This window comes from Castanea sativa, chromosome 3 (assembly GCF_040712315.1).
Source record: "Castanea sativa cultivar Marrone di Chiusa Pesio chromosome 3, ASM4071231v1".
NCBI lineage: Eukaryota > Viridiplantae > Streptophyta > Magnoliopsida > Fagales > Fagaceae > Castanea > Castanea sativa.
The window spans coordinates 37,195,553-37,216,670 of NC_134015.1; the positions used below are offsets into that span (position 1 = coordinate 37,195,553).

General features: G+C 36.2%; 2 protein-coding genes across 2 annotated transcripts; both read left to right on the forward strand.

Annotated features, from left to right (window-relative positions):
- Window positions 1-879: 879 nt before the first annotated feature.
- LOC142629862 (ADP-ribosylation factor GTPase-activating protein AGD3) lies at window positions 880-12,036 on the forward strand. The gene is made up of 19 exons (XM_075803908.1): window positions 880-1,530; window positions 2,440-2,516; window positions 2,797-2,897; window positions 3,177-3,247; window positions 3,641-3,703; window positions 4,531-4,575; window positions 5,055-5,120; window positions 5,237-5,284; window positions 5,426-5,521; window positions 5,619-5,660; window positions 6,075-6,290; window positions 6,422-6,553; window positions 6,644-6,868; window positions 7,045-7,131; window positions 7,220-7,558; window positions 8,728-8,873; window positions 8,985-9,078; window positions 10,742-11,232; window positions 11,480-12,036. Exons 1-19 carry the CDS (start codon window positions 1,486-1,488, stop codon window positions 11,592-11,594), a joined length of 2,499 nt encoding a protein of 832 aa, XP_075660023.1. The 5' UTR covers window positions 880-1,485; the 3' UTR covers window positions 11,595-12,036.
- A 3,007-nt stretch (window positions 12,037-15,043) lies between these two features.
- On the forward strand, window positions 15,044-18,019 carry LOC142629863 (inactive leucine-rich repeat receptor-like protein kinase CORYNE). The gene is made up of 2 exons (XM_075803909.1): window positions 15,044-16,720; window positions 17,261-18,019. The coding sequence occupies exons 1-2, from the start codon at window positions 15,885-15,887 to the stop codon at window positions 17,568-17,570; spliced, it is 1,146 nt and encodes a 381-aa protein (XP_075660024.1). The 5' UTR covers window positions 15,044-15,884; the 3' UTR covers window positions 17,571-18,019.
- The last annotated feature ends 3,099 nt before the right edge of the window (window positions 18,020-21,118 follow it).

The window sequence follows — 21,118 nt, forward strand, 5'->3', positions numbered from 1 at the left end:
ATAATTATGAAATACAGGCGGAACTACCCTTGGACTAGGAGGCAATGGCCTCCTAATTTTTTTTTAAAAAATATTATTATATATATGTGTATTAATTTTAGCAAATTTGTTCTATAAAATTACATTTTATTTTCCTTTAACAATATCATTGATTTTTTTAAGACTAATGTTATACTCACAAACTTTTTTATAACATTTTTATAAACTTTTTTGGTAACAAATTTTTATTGGTTCACATATGGGCACATCACTCACATCATTTTTTTACTTGCCAATAACCACTTATTACATAAGTAATTTATAAAAAATTTCTAGCATTTTTCTCATTTTAGTGACTATAACAAAATTTATAGATCTAAAATCTAAAATAAAATATACTAGCCAAAAAAAAAAAAGAAGCTCAACAACAAAAATTACGAGTAAAACTAAAAACAAAATTAAGCTCAATTAATTAATTTCATCCAAAATAAATAACCCTGCCCTTTAAAAAAAATTCTAAACAAAAATAATTTTGTTCTTACCTTAAAAAAAAAAAATCTCAACAACTAAATAGCAGAATTAAAGGTTGAAATCACTGCATACAGTCAACAGTAAAACCGCCCCCTAATCCAAAGTTCTGGTTCCATCTCTTTCATGAAAAGTGGTGATCCATATAATCAGTAATGGAAAGACTGATCCATACTATCAGTAATGGATAGACAGTGTCTATCACTTACTCCTTGCACCGGTCAACAAATTGTGAAATTAGATTTGAGTTTAGAATTTATACACGTCTCTGTAATTATTCTTACTCATAATAATTAGAAAAAGAAGGCTAAAACAGTTTAAAAAAAAAAAAAAAATTTTAAAAAGAAAAGAAAGTGGGGGTGAAGAAGATACAGAAAAAGGCACTCTGTGTTTTCACTTTTATCTATGTCCGTGCCTGTCTCTCTATCTCTCTCTCTCTCATACACACACACATACACATGGTTTCGACATTTTCAGGTTTTAATGGAAATTTCCTTAATCATTCAATTCCCAAGACTTTTTTTCACTCATAAACACTTCCTCTAATGTGTTATGTTCCGCTAATCCAAACAAACCTCATGTTTTCTTGGCTTGCTCTTCCTAGGGTTTCCTATTTTGCTCATTCATTCCTTTTTTGCCTACTCTTCTTCTAGGGTTTTGGAAACCTAAATATATTAAACTTTAAAAAGAAAATTTTTTTTTGGAGCTCCCAATACTGTTTTTTTTTTTTTTCCCTTACAGTCAGTGGTGTGGAATTCATGAAAATCGAGTTCACATAGATTTGGGAGCTGATTTTTTTTTTTCCTTTAATATTTGTTCCTTTGGGAGTGAAATGCGAGATCTCGTTCGGATTTCACGGTTCGTGTTGATTGTTATGAGATTTGATTAAACTTCAGCTTATGCGAAGATCGAGCTGCTTCGAGTATGTTCAATTAATAATTTCTGAAAATAAGAGCAAGAATCGCGGTCTCAGAAAAAATGCATTTCGCAAAGCTCGACGACTCTCCTATGTTTCGCAAGCAGGTAATCTCTATGCATGTTCGGCTTAATCGTCTCGAACTGTATAGTTGATAAAGAGAAAATTTTCAATGCTCTGTTTGGTTGCTGGGAAAATTTAGGGAAAGAACTTAAACTTTAGGAGATTTAAAAAAAAAAAAAAAAACTTAATTGACGGTTGGTTGAGCTGGCAACTTTTATTTTTCTCGGTGTTTTTTTTAGTTAATTAGTTATTTATATTTAGATTTAAGGAAAGTTTATTTAGTGAGCAGATATGAATATGTGAGAATTATTGTCACTGTCTATAGTTTCTAACTTGTTGGACAGTTTATGAAAAATTAGATTTTCACTTTTTCGGTTGTTGTTGTTGTTGTTGTTGTTTTATTCAGTTAATAAATACTTTAATGCTAACTTGTTTGTTTAGGATGACACTGGTACTTGTTTGAAGCTAAGAGTCTGTGTTTGAGTCATACAAATCGATTGGGATTTGGGACTGACTTACGTGTTAAGTGGGTCTAAGAAACCTTGGTGCCATCTTTCGGGTTTGTATTGTTGCACACTAGAAGTCTGCTCATGAGCATGAGCATAAACTACTTAGCCTGACAAGGGTGAATGCCCCTGAATTAGCAGGAAATTGGTTCTGGCGGTTGGGCTCAGTTGCCATAGGTTTTACTTGCTAGAAGCGAGTCCAATGGGCTACTTTTATTAAAAAAAAAAAAAAAAACAAAATAGTTGCACAATAGAAGTTCATTGCTAAGACGCCAAATTGGTAATTAAATGTCCCTGTTGAAATGATATCTGCCTATGGATAGCATATGTATCTGCTGATTTGCTTTTTTCTGTGGTTGAAAGTTGGTGTGTTTCGATGCTATTGCACTCATGTTTGATAAGCTGCTTTGAATTATTGTGGCTTATTGATGAGTTCTTGGTAAACAGATACAAAGCTTGGAGGAAAGTGCTGAATCATTAAGGGAGAGAAGTCTGAGGTTTTACAAAGGATGTCGTAAATACACGTATGTCTATGCTTATGCTTTTCTAAGTTGTTCCTCAACTATTAAATTCAAGATCTAATTTCACTCTGGTGAAAGTTCTGAGTATATAATTTGTAGCTATTACTGGTGTTTTTAATTACATTGTTGACAATGTAAATTAGAATTAAAACATTGATTTCATTTGGCACCATGAAAAAGACTTTTGTAAAGCCGTTTTTCCAATGACCGCTCCTGGTGTTTATTGCTGCACCAAGTTAGTCTTTGTAGGGGATTCTAATTGCATGCGTTTTTCCTCTCACAGTGAAGGGCTTGGCGAGGGGTATGATGGAGACATAGCATTTGCAAGTGCACTAGAAACTTTTGGTGGAGGACATAATGATCCCATTAGTGTGGCTTTTGGAGGTATGTCAATTTGTTATGTAGGAAGTTATTTTATCTATGCTTCTTGTCATTGGAGACTTTTAAGCATCTACTATCTCCTTTTTATTGTTCTACTGTTAATTACCTAGTTATGTTTGTCAAACTTAACTTTTTGGGGTGTCCTAATTACTTATTTATTCCCATTTACAATGTTTGGATTTTAAACTTTATGACTGGGATATTCCTGGTATTAATGGCTTTCAAAATGCTGATAGTTTTCACTGAATTTTGTTTTTATTGAGTTTCTACCTACTTCTACAGGCCCTGTTATGACCAAATTTACTATTGCCTTGAGAGAAATTGGAACATACAAGGAAGTTCTTCGGTCCCAGGTGAAAAATTTTGATTTATTATTTTTCAGAACTTGTAATTCTTTTATTTTTTGGTTGCTTTATCCTAATGATTTCCTCTTAAATCAAGCTAGTCTTGCTATGACTGTCATTGTGAGATTATGAATTGAATACTTTTTCTTTAAGAAACTTTAATACTAGCTCCTGTACGTGCTTCTTGATTATATTTCCAACTGGTCTGGCTCGCAGTGAACTAAATTTTAATCCTATCTCCTTCAATAAATTTGAGCAATCTGGGAGAACTGTTCTCCCCCCCCCCCCAATTTTCATCTTATTTTTTGTTTCTCCTTCAATAGATTATTTGTTGCATATTCATTTGGTTAGTGCACAGGCTGTAATCTTGTTCACTTATTTTGTTTATTTTCCCCCCCTCAGGTTGAGCATATGCTAAACGACAGATTACTGCAGTTTGTCAATATTGATTTGCTTGAGGTTAAGGTACTGTGAATGGCTTCATTTTTATTGCATATTATTAATAACCATTTATGAACTATCAATTGGATATGGTTTTAGGTACAACAACAGAAGCTTTGGTGTTTAAAACTTTAAATGCAATCTTATTTTACTCGGTGATTAATTCTTATTATAAGGGCCTTGATCTTTCCATTGCCTCCATTACTTATGGCATGAGTATTAGTGTTGTCACATCTACATGATTGTTGGCCACGTGGATTGCATTTTTGTCTCCTTTCTAGGAGGTGGGAGGCATATTGTCTCCCACTGGCGAGGATGAAGAGATTTTATCTTCCTTACATTTTTCTTCCATAAAATAGTGGACATCACTAAAGCTGACTTGAAAATTTAGAGTTAATTCTATTCATTTATGAATAATCTTGAATGCAAGGGAAGCTGTTTAGTTATGCTGCGCACTTAATAGATACTCGTGCACATATCCACACCTACTTGAAAATCTTTTGGTCTTACTTCACTTGGGAAGCCTGTGGTCCATGCTAAAATGCATCCTGTAAAGCTGTGACGACTGTTTTGCCATATAATACATATATACATACATACATACATATATATATATATATATATATATATATATTGGTTATGCTTATCCTAGATGGTAAGGTTGTAACAGCTTTAAAGGATGCATTTTCAGTGTATATACACACACATATAGTATGTGAATTCTGATTACATATGCCTCTTATCATCTTAAGATGTCCTGAGTGTGACAGTTGTATCAAACAGAGAATCTTTGCACTGTTTTTGATATTTACTGTTACAAAACAGTTTTAAGGGATCTTCACTTAGTGCAGGAAGCACGGAAGCGTTTTGACAAGGCTAGTATTACTTATGACCAGGTGCGTCCCTTGTTTGAAATTCTTAGTAATTTTGTTGCTTCTACCTGATGCCATTTGCATGTATCTCAGGAAAAGCTTGTCATGTTATCCATTCCTTTAATAGAATTATATTTTTTCATGTAGCATAAGGTTGGCTAAAAGTGATTCCTAATTATTATCAGTCACAACCCTTGCAGCATTGCTCTGTCATTATCTATTTGTCTTCTAAAGAATGAAACTTATAAGTTATGGTTTGTAAATTGTCTTTTTTCTATTTCATTCTTGTATCTCGGATTTGCAGCAGCTTGCCTAAAGTTTTATATACTGATGAATGGATCTGGATTGTGTGTATTGATTCAGCAACAAAAGCCTAAAACAGTCATCTTCTTTCAATTATTTGACCATGGTTTTGGATATTTTTTCTGTTTTGAGATGAATAACCTATGTAGAACTGATATGGCAGTAATGTTTACTATGTTATAATGCTTTTAATGCCACAGGCTCGTGAAAAGTTTCTGTCATTGAGAAAAGGCACAAAGAGTGATGTCGCAATTCTTTTGGAGGAGGTATCATGCAGTATTAATTCTTAGTTTTCTAATCTGCATATTCGTATCTGTAGAATTGTCATAGTACTGGAAAGCTTCTATTCTTTAAATTCTAATATAGTTTGGAGGAATTTCAGGAGCTTCATAATGCAAGGTCTACATTTGAGCAAGCTCGCTTCAATTTGGTAAGTAAATTTGATGGACATCTTGTTCTACCAAAAAATGAATCTTTCCATGACCTCTAAAATTCAACTACTTGCTGATGTGATAGTGACACCCTGGGTTTTTTTTTTTTTTTTTTTTTAAATTTTGGTTTCTGTATCCAGGTAACCGCTCTTTCTACTGTTGAAGCAAAAAAGAGGTTTGAATTTTTGGAAGCAGTCAGTGGGACCATGGATGCACATCTTCGTTACTTCAAACAGGTAGATCATGGATCACATGGCAGGGAATTTCTGCCCTTTTCATATGCGATGACATATCTGTGCTAATCTTTAATTTTTTCTTTTGTGGCTAATATAGGGGTATGAGTTGTTGCACCAAATGGAGCCATACATTAATCAGGTTCGTTATATACTTTTGGAAGCAAATGTGTTAATATCAATCTTGTTGTCTATTACAATATTCTGATTTGTTTATTTTTCCTAAGTTCTGCTTTAATAAATTATTTTTCTTGGATTTAAAATTACGTCTTTAATACATAGCTACTGCTGTATTAGCGAAATGGAATAAGCATTTTTAGGAATTGCCTGTCAAAAATAAAAGAAAACTTTTGTTGAAGTGGTGATCGTTGACGTACCAGGCCTGTGTGAATATGGCTCTGGGAGGAGCAGAATGGGTAGGAAAATTTTATATGGCCAACCCAAAATAGTGGGGAAGGACTGGGGTTGAATTTGAGAGAATTCTTACATTTCTCATCTTAAATATTGTCTAGAGGTAGTTTATTATTGAAATTCCTGATTAAATATCATTTTGCAGGTCTTGACTTATGCGCAACAGTCAAGAGAAAGGTCTAACTATGAGCAGGCAGCTCTTAATGAAAAGATGCAAGAGTACAAGAGACAGGTGGATCGCGAGAGTAAGTGGTCTTCCAATGGCACAAATGGATCTCCTAATGGAGATGGTATACAAGCCATTGGTAGAAGTTCACACAAGATGATAGAGGCAGTTATGCAGTCTGCTGCAAAGGGAAAGGTTTATATTTATTCATATACCAAGAAACTCCTATCTTTTAGACTTTTTTATTTTATTTTTATTACATTTTTGCATTTTTGCATCTTTGTAGTTTTCTCTTTTTACTTGTAATCCTATAAGAAATATCTCAGGTTCAAACCATTCGACAAGGTTATCTCTCAAAGCGGTCCTCAAACTTAAGGGGTGACTGGAAAAGAAGATTTTTTGTTCTTGATAGCCGGGGAATGCTGTATTACTATCGCAAGCAGTGCAGCAAATCATCTGTAAGTATTTTGTTTATAATATAATTTTGGCTGCATAGGGGTTGAAGTCAGTGCTTGACACCAACTTTTACCTTCCATGATATCTTCAAGGGCTCTGGCAGTCAACTTTCTGGTCAGAGGAATAGTTCTGAGCTGGGTTCTGGACTGCTGAGTCGGTGGCTTTCTAATCATTATCATGGTGGAGTACACGATGAGAAATCTGTTGCTCATCACACAGTGAACCTGCTTACATCGACAATCAAAGTTGATGCTGACCAGTCAGATCTGAGGTTTTGCTTCAGGATTATTTCACCAACAAAGAACTACACTTTGCAGGTTTGAGTTGAGGGGTAGCATGTTCTTGTGGCTTTTTTCTTAGGTTTTCTTTTTATGGACTTTATAATCTCAGAATCAAACTTTTTGCTGGATGATTTTGCCAAAAAGATGAACTGTTGACGGTTTATGTTTGGTAAAAGATCCTCAATAACAATTATTTGTGCTTGTCAGTGCAGGCAGAGAGTGCACTGGATCAAATGGATTGGATTGAAAAGATCACTGGGGTTATAGCATCATTACTTAGTTCTCAAGCTCCTGAGAGGGTAATTTTTGATAGGTTTTTTTTTTTTCATGATTGTGGCTAATTATGTTTATCATTGTTTTGATGATGGAAGTCCCATTATATTTCAGTGTCTGCCAGCTAGTCCCATGGGAAGCAGTCATCATCGGTCTGCCAGTGAGAGTAGTTCATTTGAAAGTTCTGATTTTGATCACGCTGCAGCTGAAGACTATACATCTGAGAGGAGCCTTACTACTGCACATCTTGAACGCCAAATAAGACACATGCAACCACAACGTTCCTGTGTAAAAAGTGAGAAGCCAATTGAGGTATTGCGAAGAGTATGTGGAAATGATAAATGTGCTGATTGTGGTGCTCCTGAACCAGACTGGGCATCATTAAATCTTGGTGTTCTTGTTTGTATTGAATGTTCTGGTGTTCACAGAAATCTTGGGGTACACATATCAAAGGTAAATTGTATGAGCTTGACTACGTGTCTTTTTTTGTGCTCTCTATCGGCCATGTTTGCGTTCTTGGACAAGCATTGTTCTACTGGCCAAAATTGTTCTCTCTGTAAACTGTGTATAAGGGTGCTCAATGATAAACTTACCCGTAAAATTATATATTAATTAAAAGTTATTTCAGATATCATTAGATTTTTATAGATAAATTTCTATGCAAGAGTTATAGTGAACAGAATTGAATGATCCTAAAAATAAATTTGTGGCATGCTGGTTCATCTATATTTTTTTTAATTATGCCAACTAAAGTATGTTATAAGGAGCTTTGATGGAGTGGACAGCCTATTGCATGTGGAAATCAATGGACTTTATAGTATTGATTGATTGCAGAAATTGCATGTAAGATTGGGGCTCAAGCAGAATACTAATGTTCTCGCCCAAAACTAATAGTCTGGCTTCTTTTGTCATATTATTCTCGAAAGTTATGGAGTGTTATAAAATATAGATACAGGGCCCATAGAATTACAGTTTCTGAACTTGGTTTATCATGCTTCCAAGATATATATCGAGCCTTGATTGCAACTACTTGGGCCAAAATTTATATTGCTTGTCACTAGAGAACAGGCTTGCTCTATTCATTACCTCCCTATCATTTTTTCTCCTACCATCTCCTTCCTTCCTTCAGCCCCTCCAAACATTGCGTTAGTTTTCTTGGTTTTCTCTTTTTCTTGGTGTTTTTTTTTACTTTGCATCGACTGGCTCAAGATTCATAGGAGTTATATCTTAGGATTTTGACTGGCTTCATGTTGTATTTTATTCTAATGATATTAGTAAGGAAAATTTATATTATAAAATTAACTTTTGAATTATTGTGGGTAGTATGAACTGTTCAATAGAAGAATAATTCTTCTTCCAACCGGAAAACTTTCTGGCCTGCAAATCTGCAGTTGTAGAAATCTGTAAGGCATGCATTATCCCACATTTGGGTAAATGGAGCATTAAAGAGAAAATTATGTCATTTGGCAGGAATTCTAAAGTCTTGTTTATTTATTTATTTGAATGGTTTTCATGATTAATATCTTTTGTTTACAGTTGGGTAAGTTTTCATTTGGGTCATGATGCTTGTTCAGTATGCTCATTTGGTGCACCTTTTGTTCTTGTGTTGACTGCTATTCCAGGTGAGGTCTCTTACACTGGATGTCAAAGTGTGGGATCCTTCTGTTATAAGTTTGTTTCAGTCTCTGGGTAATACCTTTGCCAACTCAGTCTGGGAGGAACTATTGCAATCTAGAAATGCCTTTCAGGTTGATCTAGTCTCCACAGGGTAAAAAATCTCCATAATGATTGAAACATGATTTTTTTCAACCTCACAGAAATATGTTAATGTTTTTTTTACTAGTTGTAGCTAACATTCACATTATTTCTGTCGGTGAAGCTTGTACAAATCCGATAAACCGCAGCTGTTTTTTCTCAGTAAACCTAGTCATGCTGATTCTATATCAGTGAAAGAAAAGTTCATCCATGCAAAGGTGTGACAATGTATCCTATTATGGAATTTTTGTTTAAAGTCATTCTCTTCCACCCAAAGATAATTGCATGTGGTTGTGGCTTAATGTATATGAAATATGTGCAATAATGGTGAATTATTTCCCATGAAAGTCAAATAATTACGTCTTAAGCGTATTTTGTTACTGATAATATTTGCATAGACTTTGTGCATGCCTGGATGTAAGTTGTTTTATCTATCATGGAATTCTTTATAGGGAAAATTACATTTTAAACTCTACGGTTTAGAGGGTGTAACAAATTAAACCTTGGGCCATTAAGTGGAATAGCATTCTGTTTGTTTTCAGTATCAGCTGTGGGTTTAATTTGTTACTTATTGAAACCACAGGGTTTGATTTGTTTCTTTTGAAACTACACTATTTGATTTGTTGCACCCCTAAATTATAGGGGTTAAAATATAATTTATTTATGTTTAGATTTAAAAGGATTGCTGGTAAGTTTTTAAGCCATCAGCTCCAACCAATTGTTAATCTCATAGAACTGGAAAGATAAGAAAATAGTCAGATGTTTGATTCACTTTTAAGATGTTAATAAGAGTAGTATAACACTATGGTTCAGCTTGTAATTTTGGTTTCTACTTGATGATTTGTTTGAGATGAAGTCATCCAAAATAAATGCTGCAGATGTTTCAGAATTGCATAACTAATTCTGTCTGTTGATTCCATATAATCCAGGTAAGACTCATCTGAGTTATTTAATAGTTCAATGAATCAAGGACCTGACTACTTGTGACTTCTGTTTGTGGGTGGGTGGGGTGAGAGAGAGAGAGTTGAGCAACAACAGGGATTCGATTAGACTATTTAGGTTCTGTAGTGATGCCTATGAAGGTTATTGATGTTTTTCTATTGGAAGGGTTTGTTTGGACAGGCATAGTGATGGAGCGGTGTGGGATTCTTCTATAATGTGGACTATTTGGAGGGAAAGGAACAATAGGACCTCAATTGTGTTGAGTCACACTTCAGCTTTGATCTTTTTCTTGAGATCATTGCATGAGTGATGCTTGCTTTGGGCTGCATCCAGTTTTCTTTTTATTATATATATATATATATATATATATATATATATATATTTACAGATTTTATACCCAAGATTAATTTTAAATGTATCCTTTTGGTGAACCTTTTATATACATTCTATGTACTTAAAGGCATCTCCTCTTTTTTAAACATTTTCTTTTTATTTACTTGTGTAAAAGGGGGAGTGAATTAGATTTTTCTCTCTCTAGACAAAATATAGAATATAGATAATCAACTAGAGCAATCCTTCCTAAATAGGGCCAAAACAGAGGGGAAAGAGAGAAAAAGGGGGGGGGGGGGGGTGAGGGACACCTCAGCCTGAGAAGTGATAACCCAGACAAGAAATTCAAAATACATATTGCATGCTGTTCTTTTATCTGAAAATCTCCCATCAGTCTCCAAGATGCAATTTTGATATTTGAAAATTCTCCAACGTATCCATTTATTTTTGGATTACTAATCTCAGTTTCCATATGCTACTTGCTAAGTGTTTTTTTTTTTTTTTAAAAATAATTCTTATTATTTTTTTGATGTAAACGATGGCGCTACTTGCCAAGTTTTTCAGACTGCTGTGGAAATTTTGAAGTGACATGTTTTCTTTTGATCACAGTATGCAGAAAAGCTTTTTGTTCGGAGGCCAAAAGACAACCAATATCCTCATTTAGTGGCACAACAAATATGGGAGGGTGTGCGTGCTAATGACAAGAAAGCTGTATACCGTCACATTGTTAATTCTGAAGCAGATGTGAATGCTGTATATGAGCAAACATCTTGTGGCTCTTCTTTAACCCTTGCCAAAGTAATGCTTTTGCATGAGCAGGCAAGCCTTGACCACAGCTCTAGCTGCTTAATGGGGGATTCATTGGAAAGGTCCTCTACTAGCTCTACAAACCTGGCTGGTACGTGTGAAGGCCATACCTTGGAGGATCTGGATGGGTGCACACTACTTCACCTCGCTTGTGAAACTGCAGACATAGGCATGATAGAACTCCTCCTACAGTATGGTGCAAATATAAATGCAACTGATTCAAGAAGTCAAACGCCACTCCACCGCTGCATTATCAGAGGCAGAAACGCATATGTGAAATTGCTTCTAACAAGGTAACTTTATGATATTTACTTTTTTTTTTTTTTTTTTGGGTGTGTTTGGGGGGGGGGGGGGGTGATGTTGGTGGCTTAATAATATCCATGCTGTATCTTGGTTATAGTTGCAGTTTTCTTTTTACAGGTTTTTTTAGATTCCCAATCTTTCTGAGTTTGAATTTAGGGATTTTTCATTTCATTTTATTGTTTAACTATTTTTCCACTATTAATGAATGAAGCTGAAGGGTTTCCAATGCATTTGCAGGGGAGCAGATCCACGAGCTGTAAATGTGGAAGGTAAAAACCCTTATGAGGTAGCATTAGAGTCGAACTTTGACGATAGTGAGATCCTTACTTTATTAGCAGACTCAAATGGATAAAATTCTCAAACAAGAAATACCGAAGGCCAAAAATACATTGAAGCTGGGTAGTCTAAGAGAAATATATGTTGGTATTGCATTTTGTATAATAATATTTCATAAATTTTATAGCTGGTTCTCCATTGAAGAAAATGTCACCTGTGTTTTTTGAGGATTTAGAGGAGTGGTAGGTTGGTGTGCCTGCCCCATGAGCATATGTGTAAAATCAGTTCCCGGGTTTGTAATTTAAGATGGCGACGTTGGTCTGAGTCAAGTCAAGAGCACCAATAGCTCTCAGCCAAGGGCTTTGTAATGTCATGTTTTTGTTTATTAAGTTTGTTTGCTTCCTTTTTGGTGAAGCTGTGTTGATTTGACTTACCAAAAAAGAAGCTATGACGATTTAGTTTAGTGCATTGTGTATTTGTACATTGGTTTCGATTAGTGAGCTTTCTTGTGGCTGTAACTCTTGGATCCAAATATTTTACTTTGTGCATATAGGTCTTCGAAGTTGGTCAGCCTCTACACAAACGGTGTATTGTATTAATGTAGACAAATAGCGAAGTTCATTTTTATTGTCATGTTATGAACGAACTATGGGGATGCTTGGTTTGCCGTAATGTAATGAACATTACAACCATATTACAGCAATGTAAATATTATGGTGTTTGGTTCGTTTATTTGCATACTTCATTATAGTAATGTAAGATTACCAAAAAATTTACATTGCCATAAATTATGGTAATATCATTACTTTATTAAATGGTGGCAATCTCATGTTACCTATTGATTGGAATGTAGTAATTTATTCAATTGGAAAAATTGTCCATTCTAATCAATTTTAATTACAAATATGTCCTAACGTGAAATTTCAAACCCTAAATTTCCCATGTTCCTCTTGCCAAATTCAAATCCTGTCTTTCTCTCTAACCAAATTCAATCCTGGTTTGATATGCTCAACTAGGCCCCTGCCTTAAATGTCAACTGACAAAATATTAGCATGATCTTTGTATGGCTTTGACCAATGCGACTCCTCTACTTGGCTGGTCAAAAGCGCATTGAATCGAGTAGGAGATCTTGCCTTTCATCAAGTTGGGGCTTGTGCTTGTGCTTGTGCTTCTTCTCTTTGCACTCATCGTCATAAATCTAGTCAGAGTTGGGGTTCTAGGGAGTGGAGTGATGGCTAGGTTAGAGCTTAAATTGAAAAAATTAAGGTTTCACTAGGGTTAGAGCTTAAATTGAAAGAATTAGGGATTTTTTTTTCGTTGTTCTTGTGGTGGTTTGAGAGAGCGCTTTTGGAGATCTAAGTGAGAAAGTGTCCCTTTTTCTTCTTGTTTTGTTGCTGCATCATCATCGTCAACGACCAAAGTTCACTTAGGATATCTTTTGAGTTCACAGGCGACCACTTTCTCTCGACGGAAGACACCTCCATAGATACTCGAAGAAGCCCAACTAGCGGGAACAATCCCACCCAAACACAATGGTGAACACTACCGGTGGACATGAAACTAAACTGCCTTTGAATAAAAAAAGAAAAGAAAAAGAAACTGAACTACCTAAGGGAGGACTACAACAATGGACTTATACATAATGACACAACTTAATGAAAGGTAAACCAAAAGGGGACCCTGTAGGATCTAGCATAACCAAATAATGAAAGGTAAGGATATTTGAAGGAAGAGGGATTCGCTAGAGTACTTCACTAGAGAAAGAAAGGTCATTGGAAAGGTGTGGGAAAGATTAACGACAAGAGCTCTGAGATTTTGATAAAGAGGGAGAACTCTACAATTTTGGTAAAGGTTGATAAGAAAGAACGAAGTTCCAAACCAAAATCCCACCAAAAAATCACTTGAAGGAGATCAACAATCACACTGTTTCACAAGCCCAATAAGAAAACAACACACTACACAGCACAAAAAAAAAAAAATGCTAAAACATCTCTTCGCATGAATGGAATGGTTAAAAACCCAAGGCAACGTGCAATTACAATAACATCTTTGATGGTTGGCATTCCGAACTTATAAAGAAAAGAAAATTTTAGCAGATGCGTTAAAAGGTATTGATTTATGAAATATTTTTAAAAATTTTTTATGAGAAAAGAAATTAAAAAAAAGAAAATACTATCTTGGAGCACATGGGTTTATTCACAACTAGGAGTACGCCACGTCCAAGCCCATGCCACTGATTGGTACACACTCCTGAACCCATCTCTTTGATCAGACATGCTCTACATACCTAAATATGTAATTCGGTGAAATCATGAGACACGTTGGAAGTGTCTTACATATATGTTCACCCTTATGCATAACATGTTACAAGGAAACAAAACACATATATTGAAATACATTACCGCAATGAGAGCAGAATTAAACATTAAAGTATCATTAGCTGACACCCCGTTGATGTCAATTTTAAGCTGTCTTGTGTTCTTTTTTTTTTTTTTAGGTCTTTCAAAGCCTGAATGAGATGCGTGATCACTAATTTTAGACTTTATCAAATTTTTTTTTTATAATAATTAATGTTCTTTGTTAATACACCCTTTTATCTATTTGAAACCAGCTTCCGTTTGTAGCTATGGTGAATTGGTGATGAATAAACTTTGTACCTAATTTGTAGCTTAATAATGAATGAGATAAGAACAGGGAAGTTTGTAACGATCATTATGAGATGGGTCATTCTCATTCATGGGTGTGGAAGTGGGACCCAACACATAATAATTTGAGTGAAAACTGTGGAGAAAGGTAAGGTTAGGCAAGGCAACCATGTCCATGCCACGTGAGCCTCAAGGTAGAGCCGTAGAGGTATAAAGGTAAGGTAAACACTGTAATAAAAAGCTCGTCCTACATTCCCTGGCTCTGGCTGGCTCAAATCAAAAGCCTCCACACGTGCACACGTGTTGGCCTTTCACTTGTCCCCAAACTCAACCAAACCAAACACTAGACTAGAGCCTAGACTAGACTTAGACTAACCAGTATTTGGTCCAAACACGACACGACTATACACACACACACACAAAATACATTTAAAAAAAAAGAGACTATTACATAAATTCTTTCAAATTTCATTAAATAGTTTTTATTAGAGGAATGAAGGGGAAAAAGGAAAAGCAATTATTCGATGGAAAAAGAGAAAAACTTTACTAATCCCTGCGATAAGACAATGGGATTTCTATAATCACAAAAAGCCACATAGCACAAATTCCCGTGGTTCCAAACCAACGCTCCAGATCACTTTCCAACACTAAGCAACGGCTAGGATTAACCACATATTCCTTGTTGCACACAGTTCGATGTGCTTCTTTCGGCCCGTGATAGAGACGCGAGGAATGCCTCCGCCAATGTGGCACATCGGACCCCACTTTGTACGAGTTCCTCTGAAAGGCGGGAACCCAGTTTTGTCCATTGAGAGAGAGAGAGAGAGATAGAGAAATGCAAATGCCTCTCTGGTGACAAGCAGAGCGTATGTGTTAATGTGTGGCACTGTGCTCTATGTCTTCTCAAACTGAGGTAAAGATAGAGAGAGAGAGTGAGAGGTCTGGTCAAGTTTGATTGGGAGTTTTGTTTGTTTGTACTTCGAAATTTCAAGGACAATCATGGTGGTAGGTAGTGTTTGTGAAGATAAGAAGTCGCCCTGTTTGGTTTTTTTTTTTTTTACTGACTAACTATGTCTGACTGAGGGGAAATTCTTACATAGTCCCGGACTACAACGTCTTTCTTATCTTCAAGTCTTTCTGCAAGTCTTTCTTAGCTTTTCATTATTTTAACTGAGAAAAATATAAAGCAAGAAATTTCTGGGTCTTCTTGTAAATAGTTCAAGAGCGCAATTTCAATGGGTACTGTAGATTATTGCAGACTCACATTGGGGGTCAGATTCGTTGAAAATAAATAAAATTTTTTTAGAAGAAGATGGGAATCAGTGACGAAATGATTCTTCACGTCTTTCTTGTGAAGATTTTTGGGTCAAAATTCGATTTTTATCTGATATAAGCGCCAATGTCATCAAGCACTTTGAAGCTTCTCTGATGGGTTTCCAAGAAAAAAACAGAAATAGAACTGAAGAGTTTGAAGGTGGGATTTTTCTGTTCTTTTAATTTTAGGCAAGTTTTATTCTTTTTGAGCCTCATGTAAAAAAATGAGAGAGAGAAAACTTATGCTTGTTTGAGATTTTTAAAGCTTCTAGGAAGCTTCAAATAGCTTTTCTTCACTTTGAACGTGTTGTTTGTTTCCAATTTATGTGAGGCATATATAGCTTAAAAGCTCTCTCTTTCTTGGTTCTGAGAGTTTTGTTTGTGGGTTGTTTAGTAGTACAGCTAAAATGTCCTACTACTTTTGCAACAAGAAAATCTTTACCTTTGTTTTGCTGTTCATAAAACTCTGCTTTCACTTCACCACTGTGTACTGCCAAGAGAGAAAGATTTCAAGGCCATCTGAATTCCAAAACGGGCTTAGAAGAATCTTTCTCAGCATTGCTTTAGGAGTACTAACCGGTTTGATTGGTTCACTTCTCTTCGCTCTCATAGTCCGAAGCTTTGTCAGATACCTTAACCGAACGCCAATTCTCAAAGGCCCTGTGTTGTTCTCCCCAGAAATTGCTCCCAAGACACTTCAGTCTGCTCTCTCTAATGAAAATCGCTTACTGGGTTCTAGCCCAAGTGGGAAATACTACCGAACTGTGCTCGATAATGGGCTTGCAATCGCGGTCAAGAGGCTAGAACCGTTTCAAACTGGTTCACCAGAGAGAAAGTCTCTCAAGAGAAAAATACAGAAGGAGCTAGAAACACTTGCTAGTCTGAGACATAGGAACTTGATGAGTTTGAGGGCTTATGTTAGGGAACTAGGTGGGTTTTCTTTGGTTTATGATTATGTCCCAACTGGGAGTCTTGAGGATGCTATGAATAGAGTGAGAGATAATCAGTTGCAGCTGAGTTGGGAAGTGCGGCTTCGGATTGCGGTTGGGGTTGTTAAGGGGCTTCAGTATCTTCACTTTGAGCGTGACCCTTCTATTTTGCACTATAATTTGAAGCCTACTAATGTGATGTTGGATGCTGAGTTTGAACCCAGGTTGGCGGATTGTGGGTTGGCTAAGCTCATGCCTAATTTGGATAGGACCACCTCAGGTTATAGTGCTCCTGAGTGCTTCCAAAATCGCAGGTAATGAATACACTTACATAATTCATACATTTCAAATATATATATTTTTTCTCATGGGTTTATCAGCAAATCTTTATGTTATTGTTGTGACAAGCAGTTCAAAAAATTAGCCCCAGTTTTGATGTTAGTCCTTTCTCTATTAATAAGGTTAACTTTGCTACTGGGTTTAAAATTTTTTTTTTCTTTGAACTCTCTACACCTCGATTAGTTCCTACTTTGATGTTTACCATTGAAATTACCAATTTAGATTCTGGTTAGTGATAACTACACTGAATTTGAACTTGTATTGAGATTTTTATAATTTGTCTCGGGAGTTTCAAATTTTCACTAAAATTAAGTTTTATCTCTAGTGGAATTTTGGAGGCATTATTGGTATGTATGCTTAGTTGATGCTATGAGGTATTTAGAGTGAGAACCTGTAATAAGCCATTACCCTATTCTTTGGTTGCAATTGAGAATTAGTACATGTTAGTCTGTTTTATATCAAACATATAAGTTATAACATCACATTGATGGTGGATATATATCGATTTGAAACAGGTATACCGATAAGAGCGACGTTTTCAGTTTTGGTATGATATTGGGTGTTTTGTTAACTGGAAGAGACCCTACTGATCCATTCTTTGGAGAACCGGCTAGTGGGGGCAGTTTGGGACAGTGGCTTAGGCATTTGCAGCAAGCAGGGGAGGCAAGGGAAGCACTAGATAAGAGTATTCTAGGGGAAGAAGGAGAGGAAGATGAGATGTTAATGGCAGTGAGAATAGCTGTTGTATGCCTATCAGATATGCCTGCAGACAGGCCTTCTAGTGATGAGCTTGTTCACCTGCTAACCCAGCTGCACAGTTTTTGAAGGAAATGTAAGTAAAGCCTATTGAATCTTCAGTCTCTGTAGATTTTGAAAATTGGAATATTGGGAATTTTTGCTTTCAGGGATCTAGTCTGCAATCCATGCGGAGTGACCTCTTTTACAAACTGTAAAGTGATTATGGTGTTGTAGGTGTGATTGCTGCATTTTGTATTGTTTAGCTTCTTGGCCCTTTTTTTTTCTCCAAAACTGTATGATTTTTCATATGGTAGTTTGGTAGTATACGGTGGTCTGTACATAACTGATATTGTTAGTGAAGAAGCAGATACTCAAGAAAATGTCTGAGCCAAGAGGATCACTGTTTGATCAGATAATAATGCTGGGACATTTGCATTATCATGCTTTTTCATTTTTAATGATGGTGGGGTGTAGTTGGCTCAGATGTCTTTATTGGACACAACTTTTTTGGAATCACGGGTCCTTTTAACTTAAAATTAGGCAATTCTCTCTTTATTTGCTACCTTTTGCTTTATTGCACTGAATTAGGAATTTTGGACCAGCTTAAACATGGAATATGCTTAGGCCTTATAGGCAGGCAGCATTGAAATCTGAAATTTTTTTTATATTTTGTCATCCAATTGAAGGTTTGAAACTCTTCTAAGTTGTAGGTGACTATGGAAGCAATACCAGAACTAGGTGATTTCTTTAGAATGCATTTGGAATGCATCTGCATATCAAAATTGTCTCTTTATTGGCTTTATTTGGCTCCCATAGCAATTGGGTGTAGTGCGATATTTTGTTACAGCTTTTTGACACCTTCTTGGATTTTGTGCAAGATTGTTCTAGCTTTTATGTTCAACAGATGACAAAACTGAGAACTGCCAACATTTATGTCCTTGAACTGTAGTGCAGGTTAGGCTTTTCTTCAGAACAGAATAATACATGTCAATAAGTTTTGAATTCAGGCTTTCTCAGTTATAGGCAGGGACCAACAGTACACACAGAACCAAAACAAGGATTGAAGGAGTGAATGTGGGACAATGCTTGCCCTCTGATTTTTCCTTATGTAATTTTTTTTTTGGTTGAGTTAGTTTCTCTTAACAAAAATTTATCCTCATGCGGTGTACATGCCTAGGGAGCATGAAAAGTCTGGAAAAAGGTGTGGGTGGGGATGCTGACTAGTCTGAGAAGTCATGCATCTGGGACCAAAAGTAGCATGCTCCAAAAGATTGAGTTTAAAAAGCGTGGGGAGCAGAATCTACTGTCAGTTCACCTTACAGCTGTGAATTTGATTGCCCACCTCACCTCAAATGCCATTGTATAGCTCTCACAGTCTCATAATAATAATCTAGATACTTCTTTTTTGGTAGAGATAATCTAGATTCTTCATTCAATACTATTGTTAGTAACTCGATGCCCCTTCTAAGCTTTGCCATGGCAGCAATGAATTATTGTAGTAGATCAGGCGGAATGGGTAAGGGGGGAAGATAGAGCTGAGAGAATAATATTTGGTCTCAAGTTTTTAATTTTGTCAATCTATTCTCCCCTGAATTTATGAAATTGTTTCACTTTAATGTCCCTGAATTGTACTAGCAATGTAAATCATTCATTGCTAGTACAATGTAAACTGATAATTTTCCTAAAACTTTTGTTGAACTCTATTATTTATCATTGTTATTTTGGACAATAACGGAGTCAAGAAAAGTGGACAATTGTTCATGAAACTCTGCTTGTTTAAATTTGATTATAAATTAATTTGACAATCATTGAATTGAGGGAGTGGAAAGACTGAGAGAGTCCCATTTTGAGAGAGAAAGCTTTGCTTATAGTGAGAATGTGAATTGAGTTTTATATGCCACAAAATCGGAATTGTCATAGAGGTGAAATTCAAAGTTTTATCAAAAGTTTTTTTTTTAAAATTTTAATTTTAATTTTAATTATTTAATTATTTATTTAATTATTTATCTTTCTTTACTTTCCAAGTGATGAAGAAGATTAGAAATTGCTTCATAAATTTGAGACTTTAATTGAAGTAGTTTCATAAGTTTGAAACTTTAATGGACAAAATTGTAAATAAGGTATAAAATCTTGGTTCCACGTAATTTTCTAAAATTCTAATTAATGAATAATCCATTCAATTTTCAAATTTAACAAAAAAGAAAATTAAATCTTAGAATTTACCCTAAAAAAGCGTATGTGAGGGAAAAATAAATAATATATATATATATATTTGGGCTTTGGGCCTGATTTGGTGGAGTAAGTCTGTTCAAGTAAAGCATTCGAGGCCCACAGGCCAGTCCATTCTATAAGGGGAGAAGGAGTTGTCCGAGGAGTATCTCCTCGGATGGGCCCAGTAAAGGCCATGGGACGTGCTAAAGGATTTAGAAGCAGAATTCTGGAAGATCTGTTGGGTAAAGGCGTGATCTAAGCAGTTGTTAGAAGGAAGAACGTGCGAGGAATATCAGAGGAAAAAAGCTACTACCACCGCATTAAAGGCCCTGCACTTACCTTCCTGGCCGCATTAATAGAGAAATATTCAGCTTTTCAGCTATTATTTGAAGACTTCAAGAAGGTGGTGGATGAGACAAGTATCTATTTAGAAAATCTGTGCTACACGTGGAAGAAAAAAAGAAGAAGAGGGATATAAGAGGACAGGAGAGGTATGAAGATGGGGGGGACGAAAGACTTGAACACTAATTGTAATCTTTTGCTTAAAGAAAAAAAAGGTAATACAAGTGGTCCTCGGCTTACGTTCAAGGAGAATTTTTTTTTGTCATATTCATCTATTATTTGCATAAATCACGGCATTCTAGCCTGTTTATTAACTCTCCAATATCTCTAATCTAGGTTTCAAACCCATACCACACAAATTTCATTGTATAAGACTCTTTTGGCCTGGGTCAATCTAGTGATTGGACTGGGTACAAATTGTACACTTACAATTGACGCCGTCTGTGGGGATCTAGTGTTGAAGGAATTGGAACATCATGGCAGGCTTAGGTTCGCATCATGCAGAGTTTCAGGGGTCCCAGCGTGAAGATCATTTTGAGCGTCTTGAGCGCTGGAGGGATCAAGAGGGAAGTGTGCATACAGTACACCCTGATACAAGCCATTTGCGTGGTGGAAGCAAGGCCACCCATGAGGATGATGCCAAGGCCATGCAGAGGGAGATTGACCACCTTAAGAAAAAACTACGCCGTGTCAGACGAAGGCGGGCTTCACCTCCTTCCAATCCTTCCTCTAGGGGGTCCCAGGGAAGCAGTTATAGTCCAAGGTCCAGGACTCCCCCTAGCGAAACCTTCTCTTACGAGAAGGACGAGCTTTCAGGTCGTAAGCATAAGAAGTTTCCCTCTAGGGGCTTGGGAAACGATGCCATGAGCCGAGCATTGCACCAACTCTCTAAGTCACCCTTCTCACGCAGGATCGAGAAGGGAAGGCTCCCACGGCGGTTCACCCAGCCCACCTTCACCATCTATAATGGCAGGACAGACCCAGTCGAACACGTAAGCCATTTTAATCAGAGGATGACGGTACATTCTCAGAACGAAACCTTGATGTGCAAAGTCTTTCCCTTTAGCCTGGGACCTGCTGCT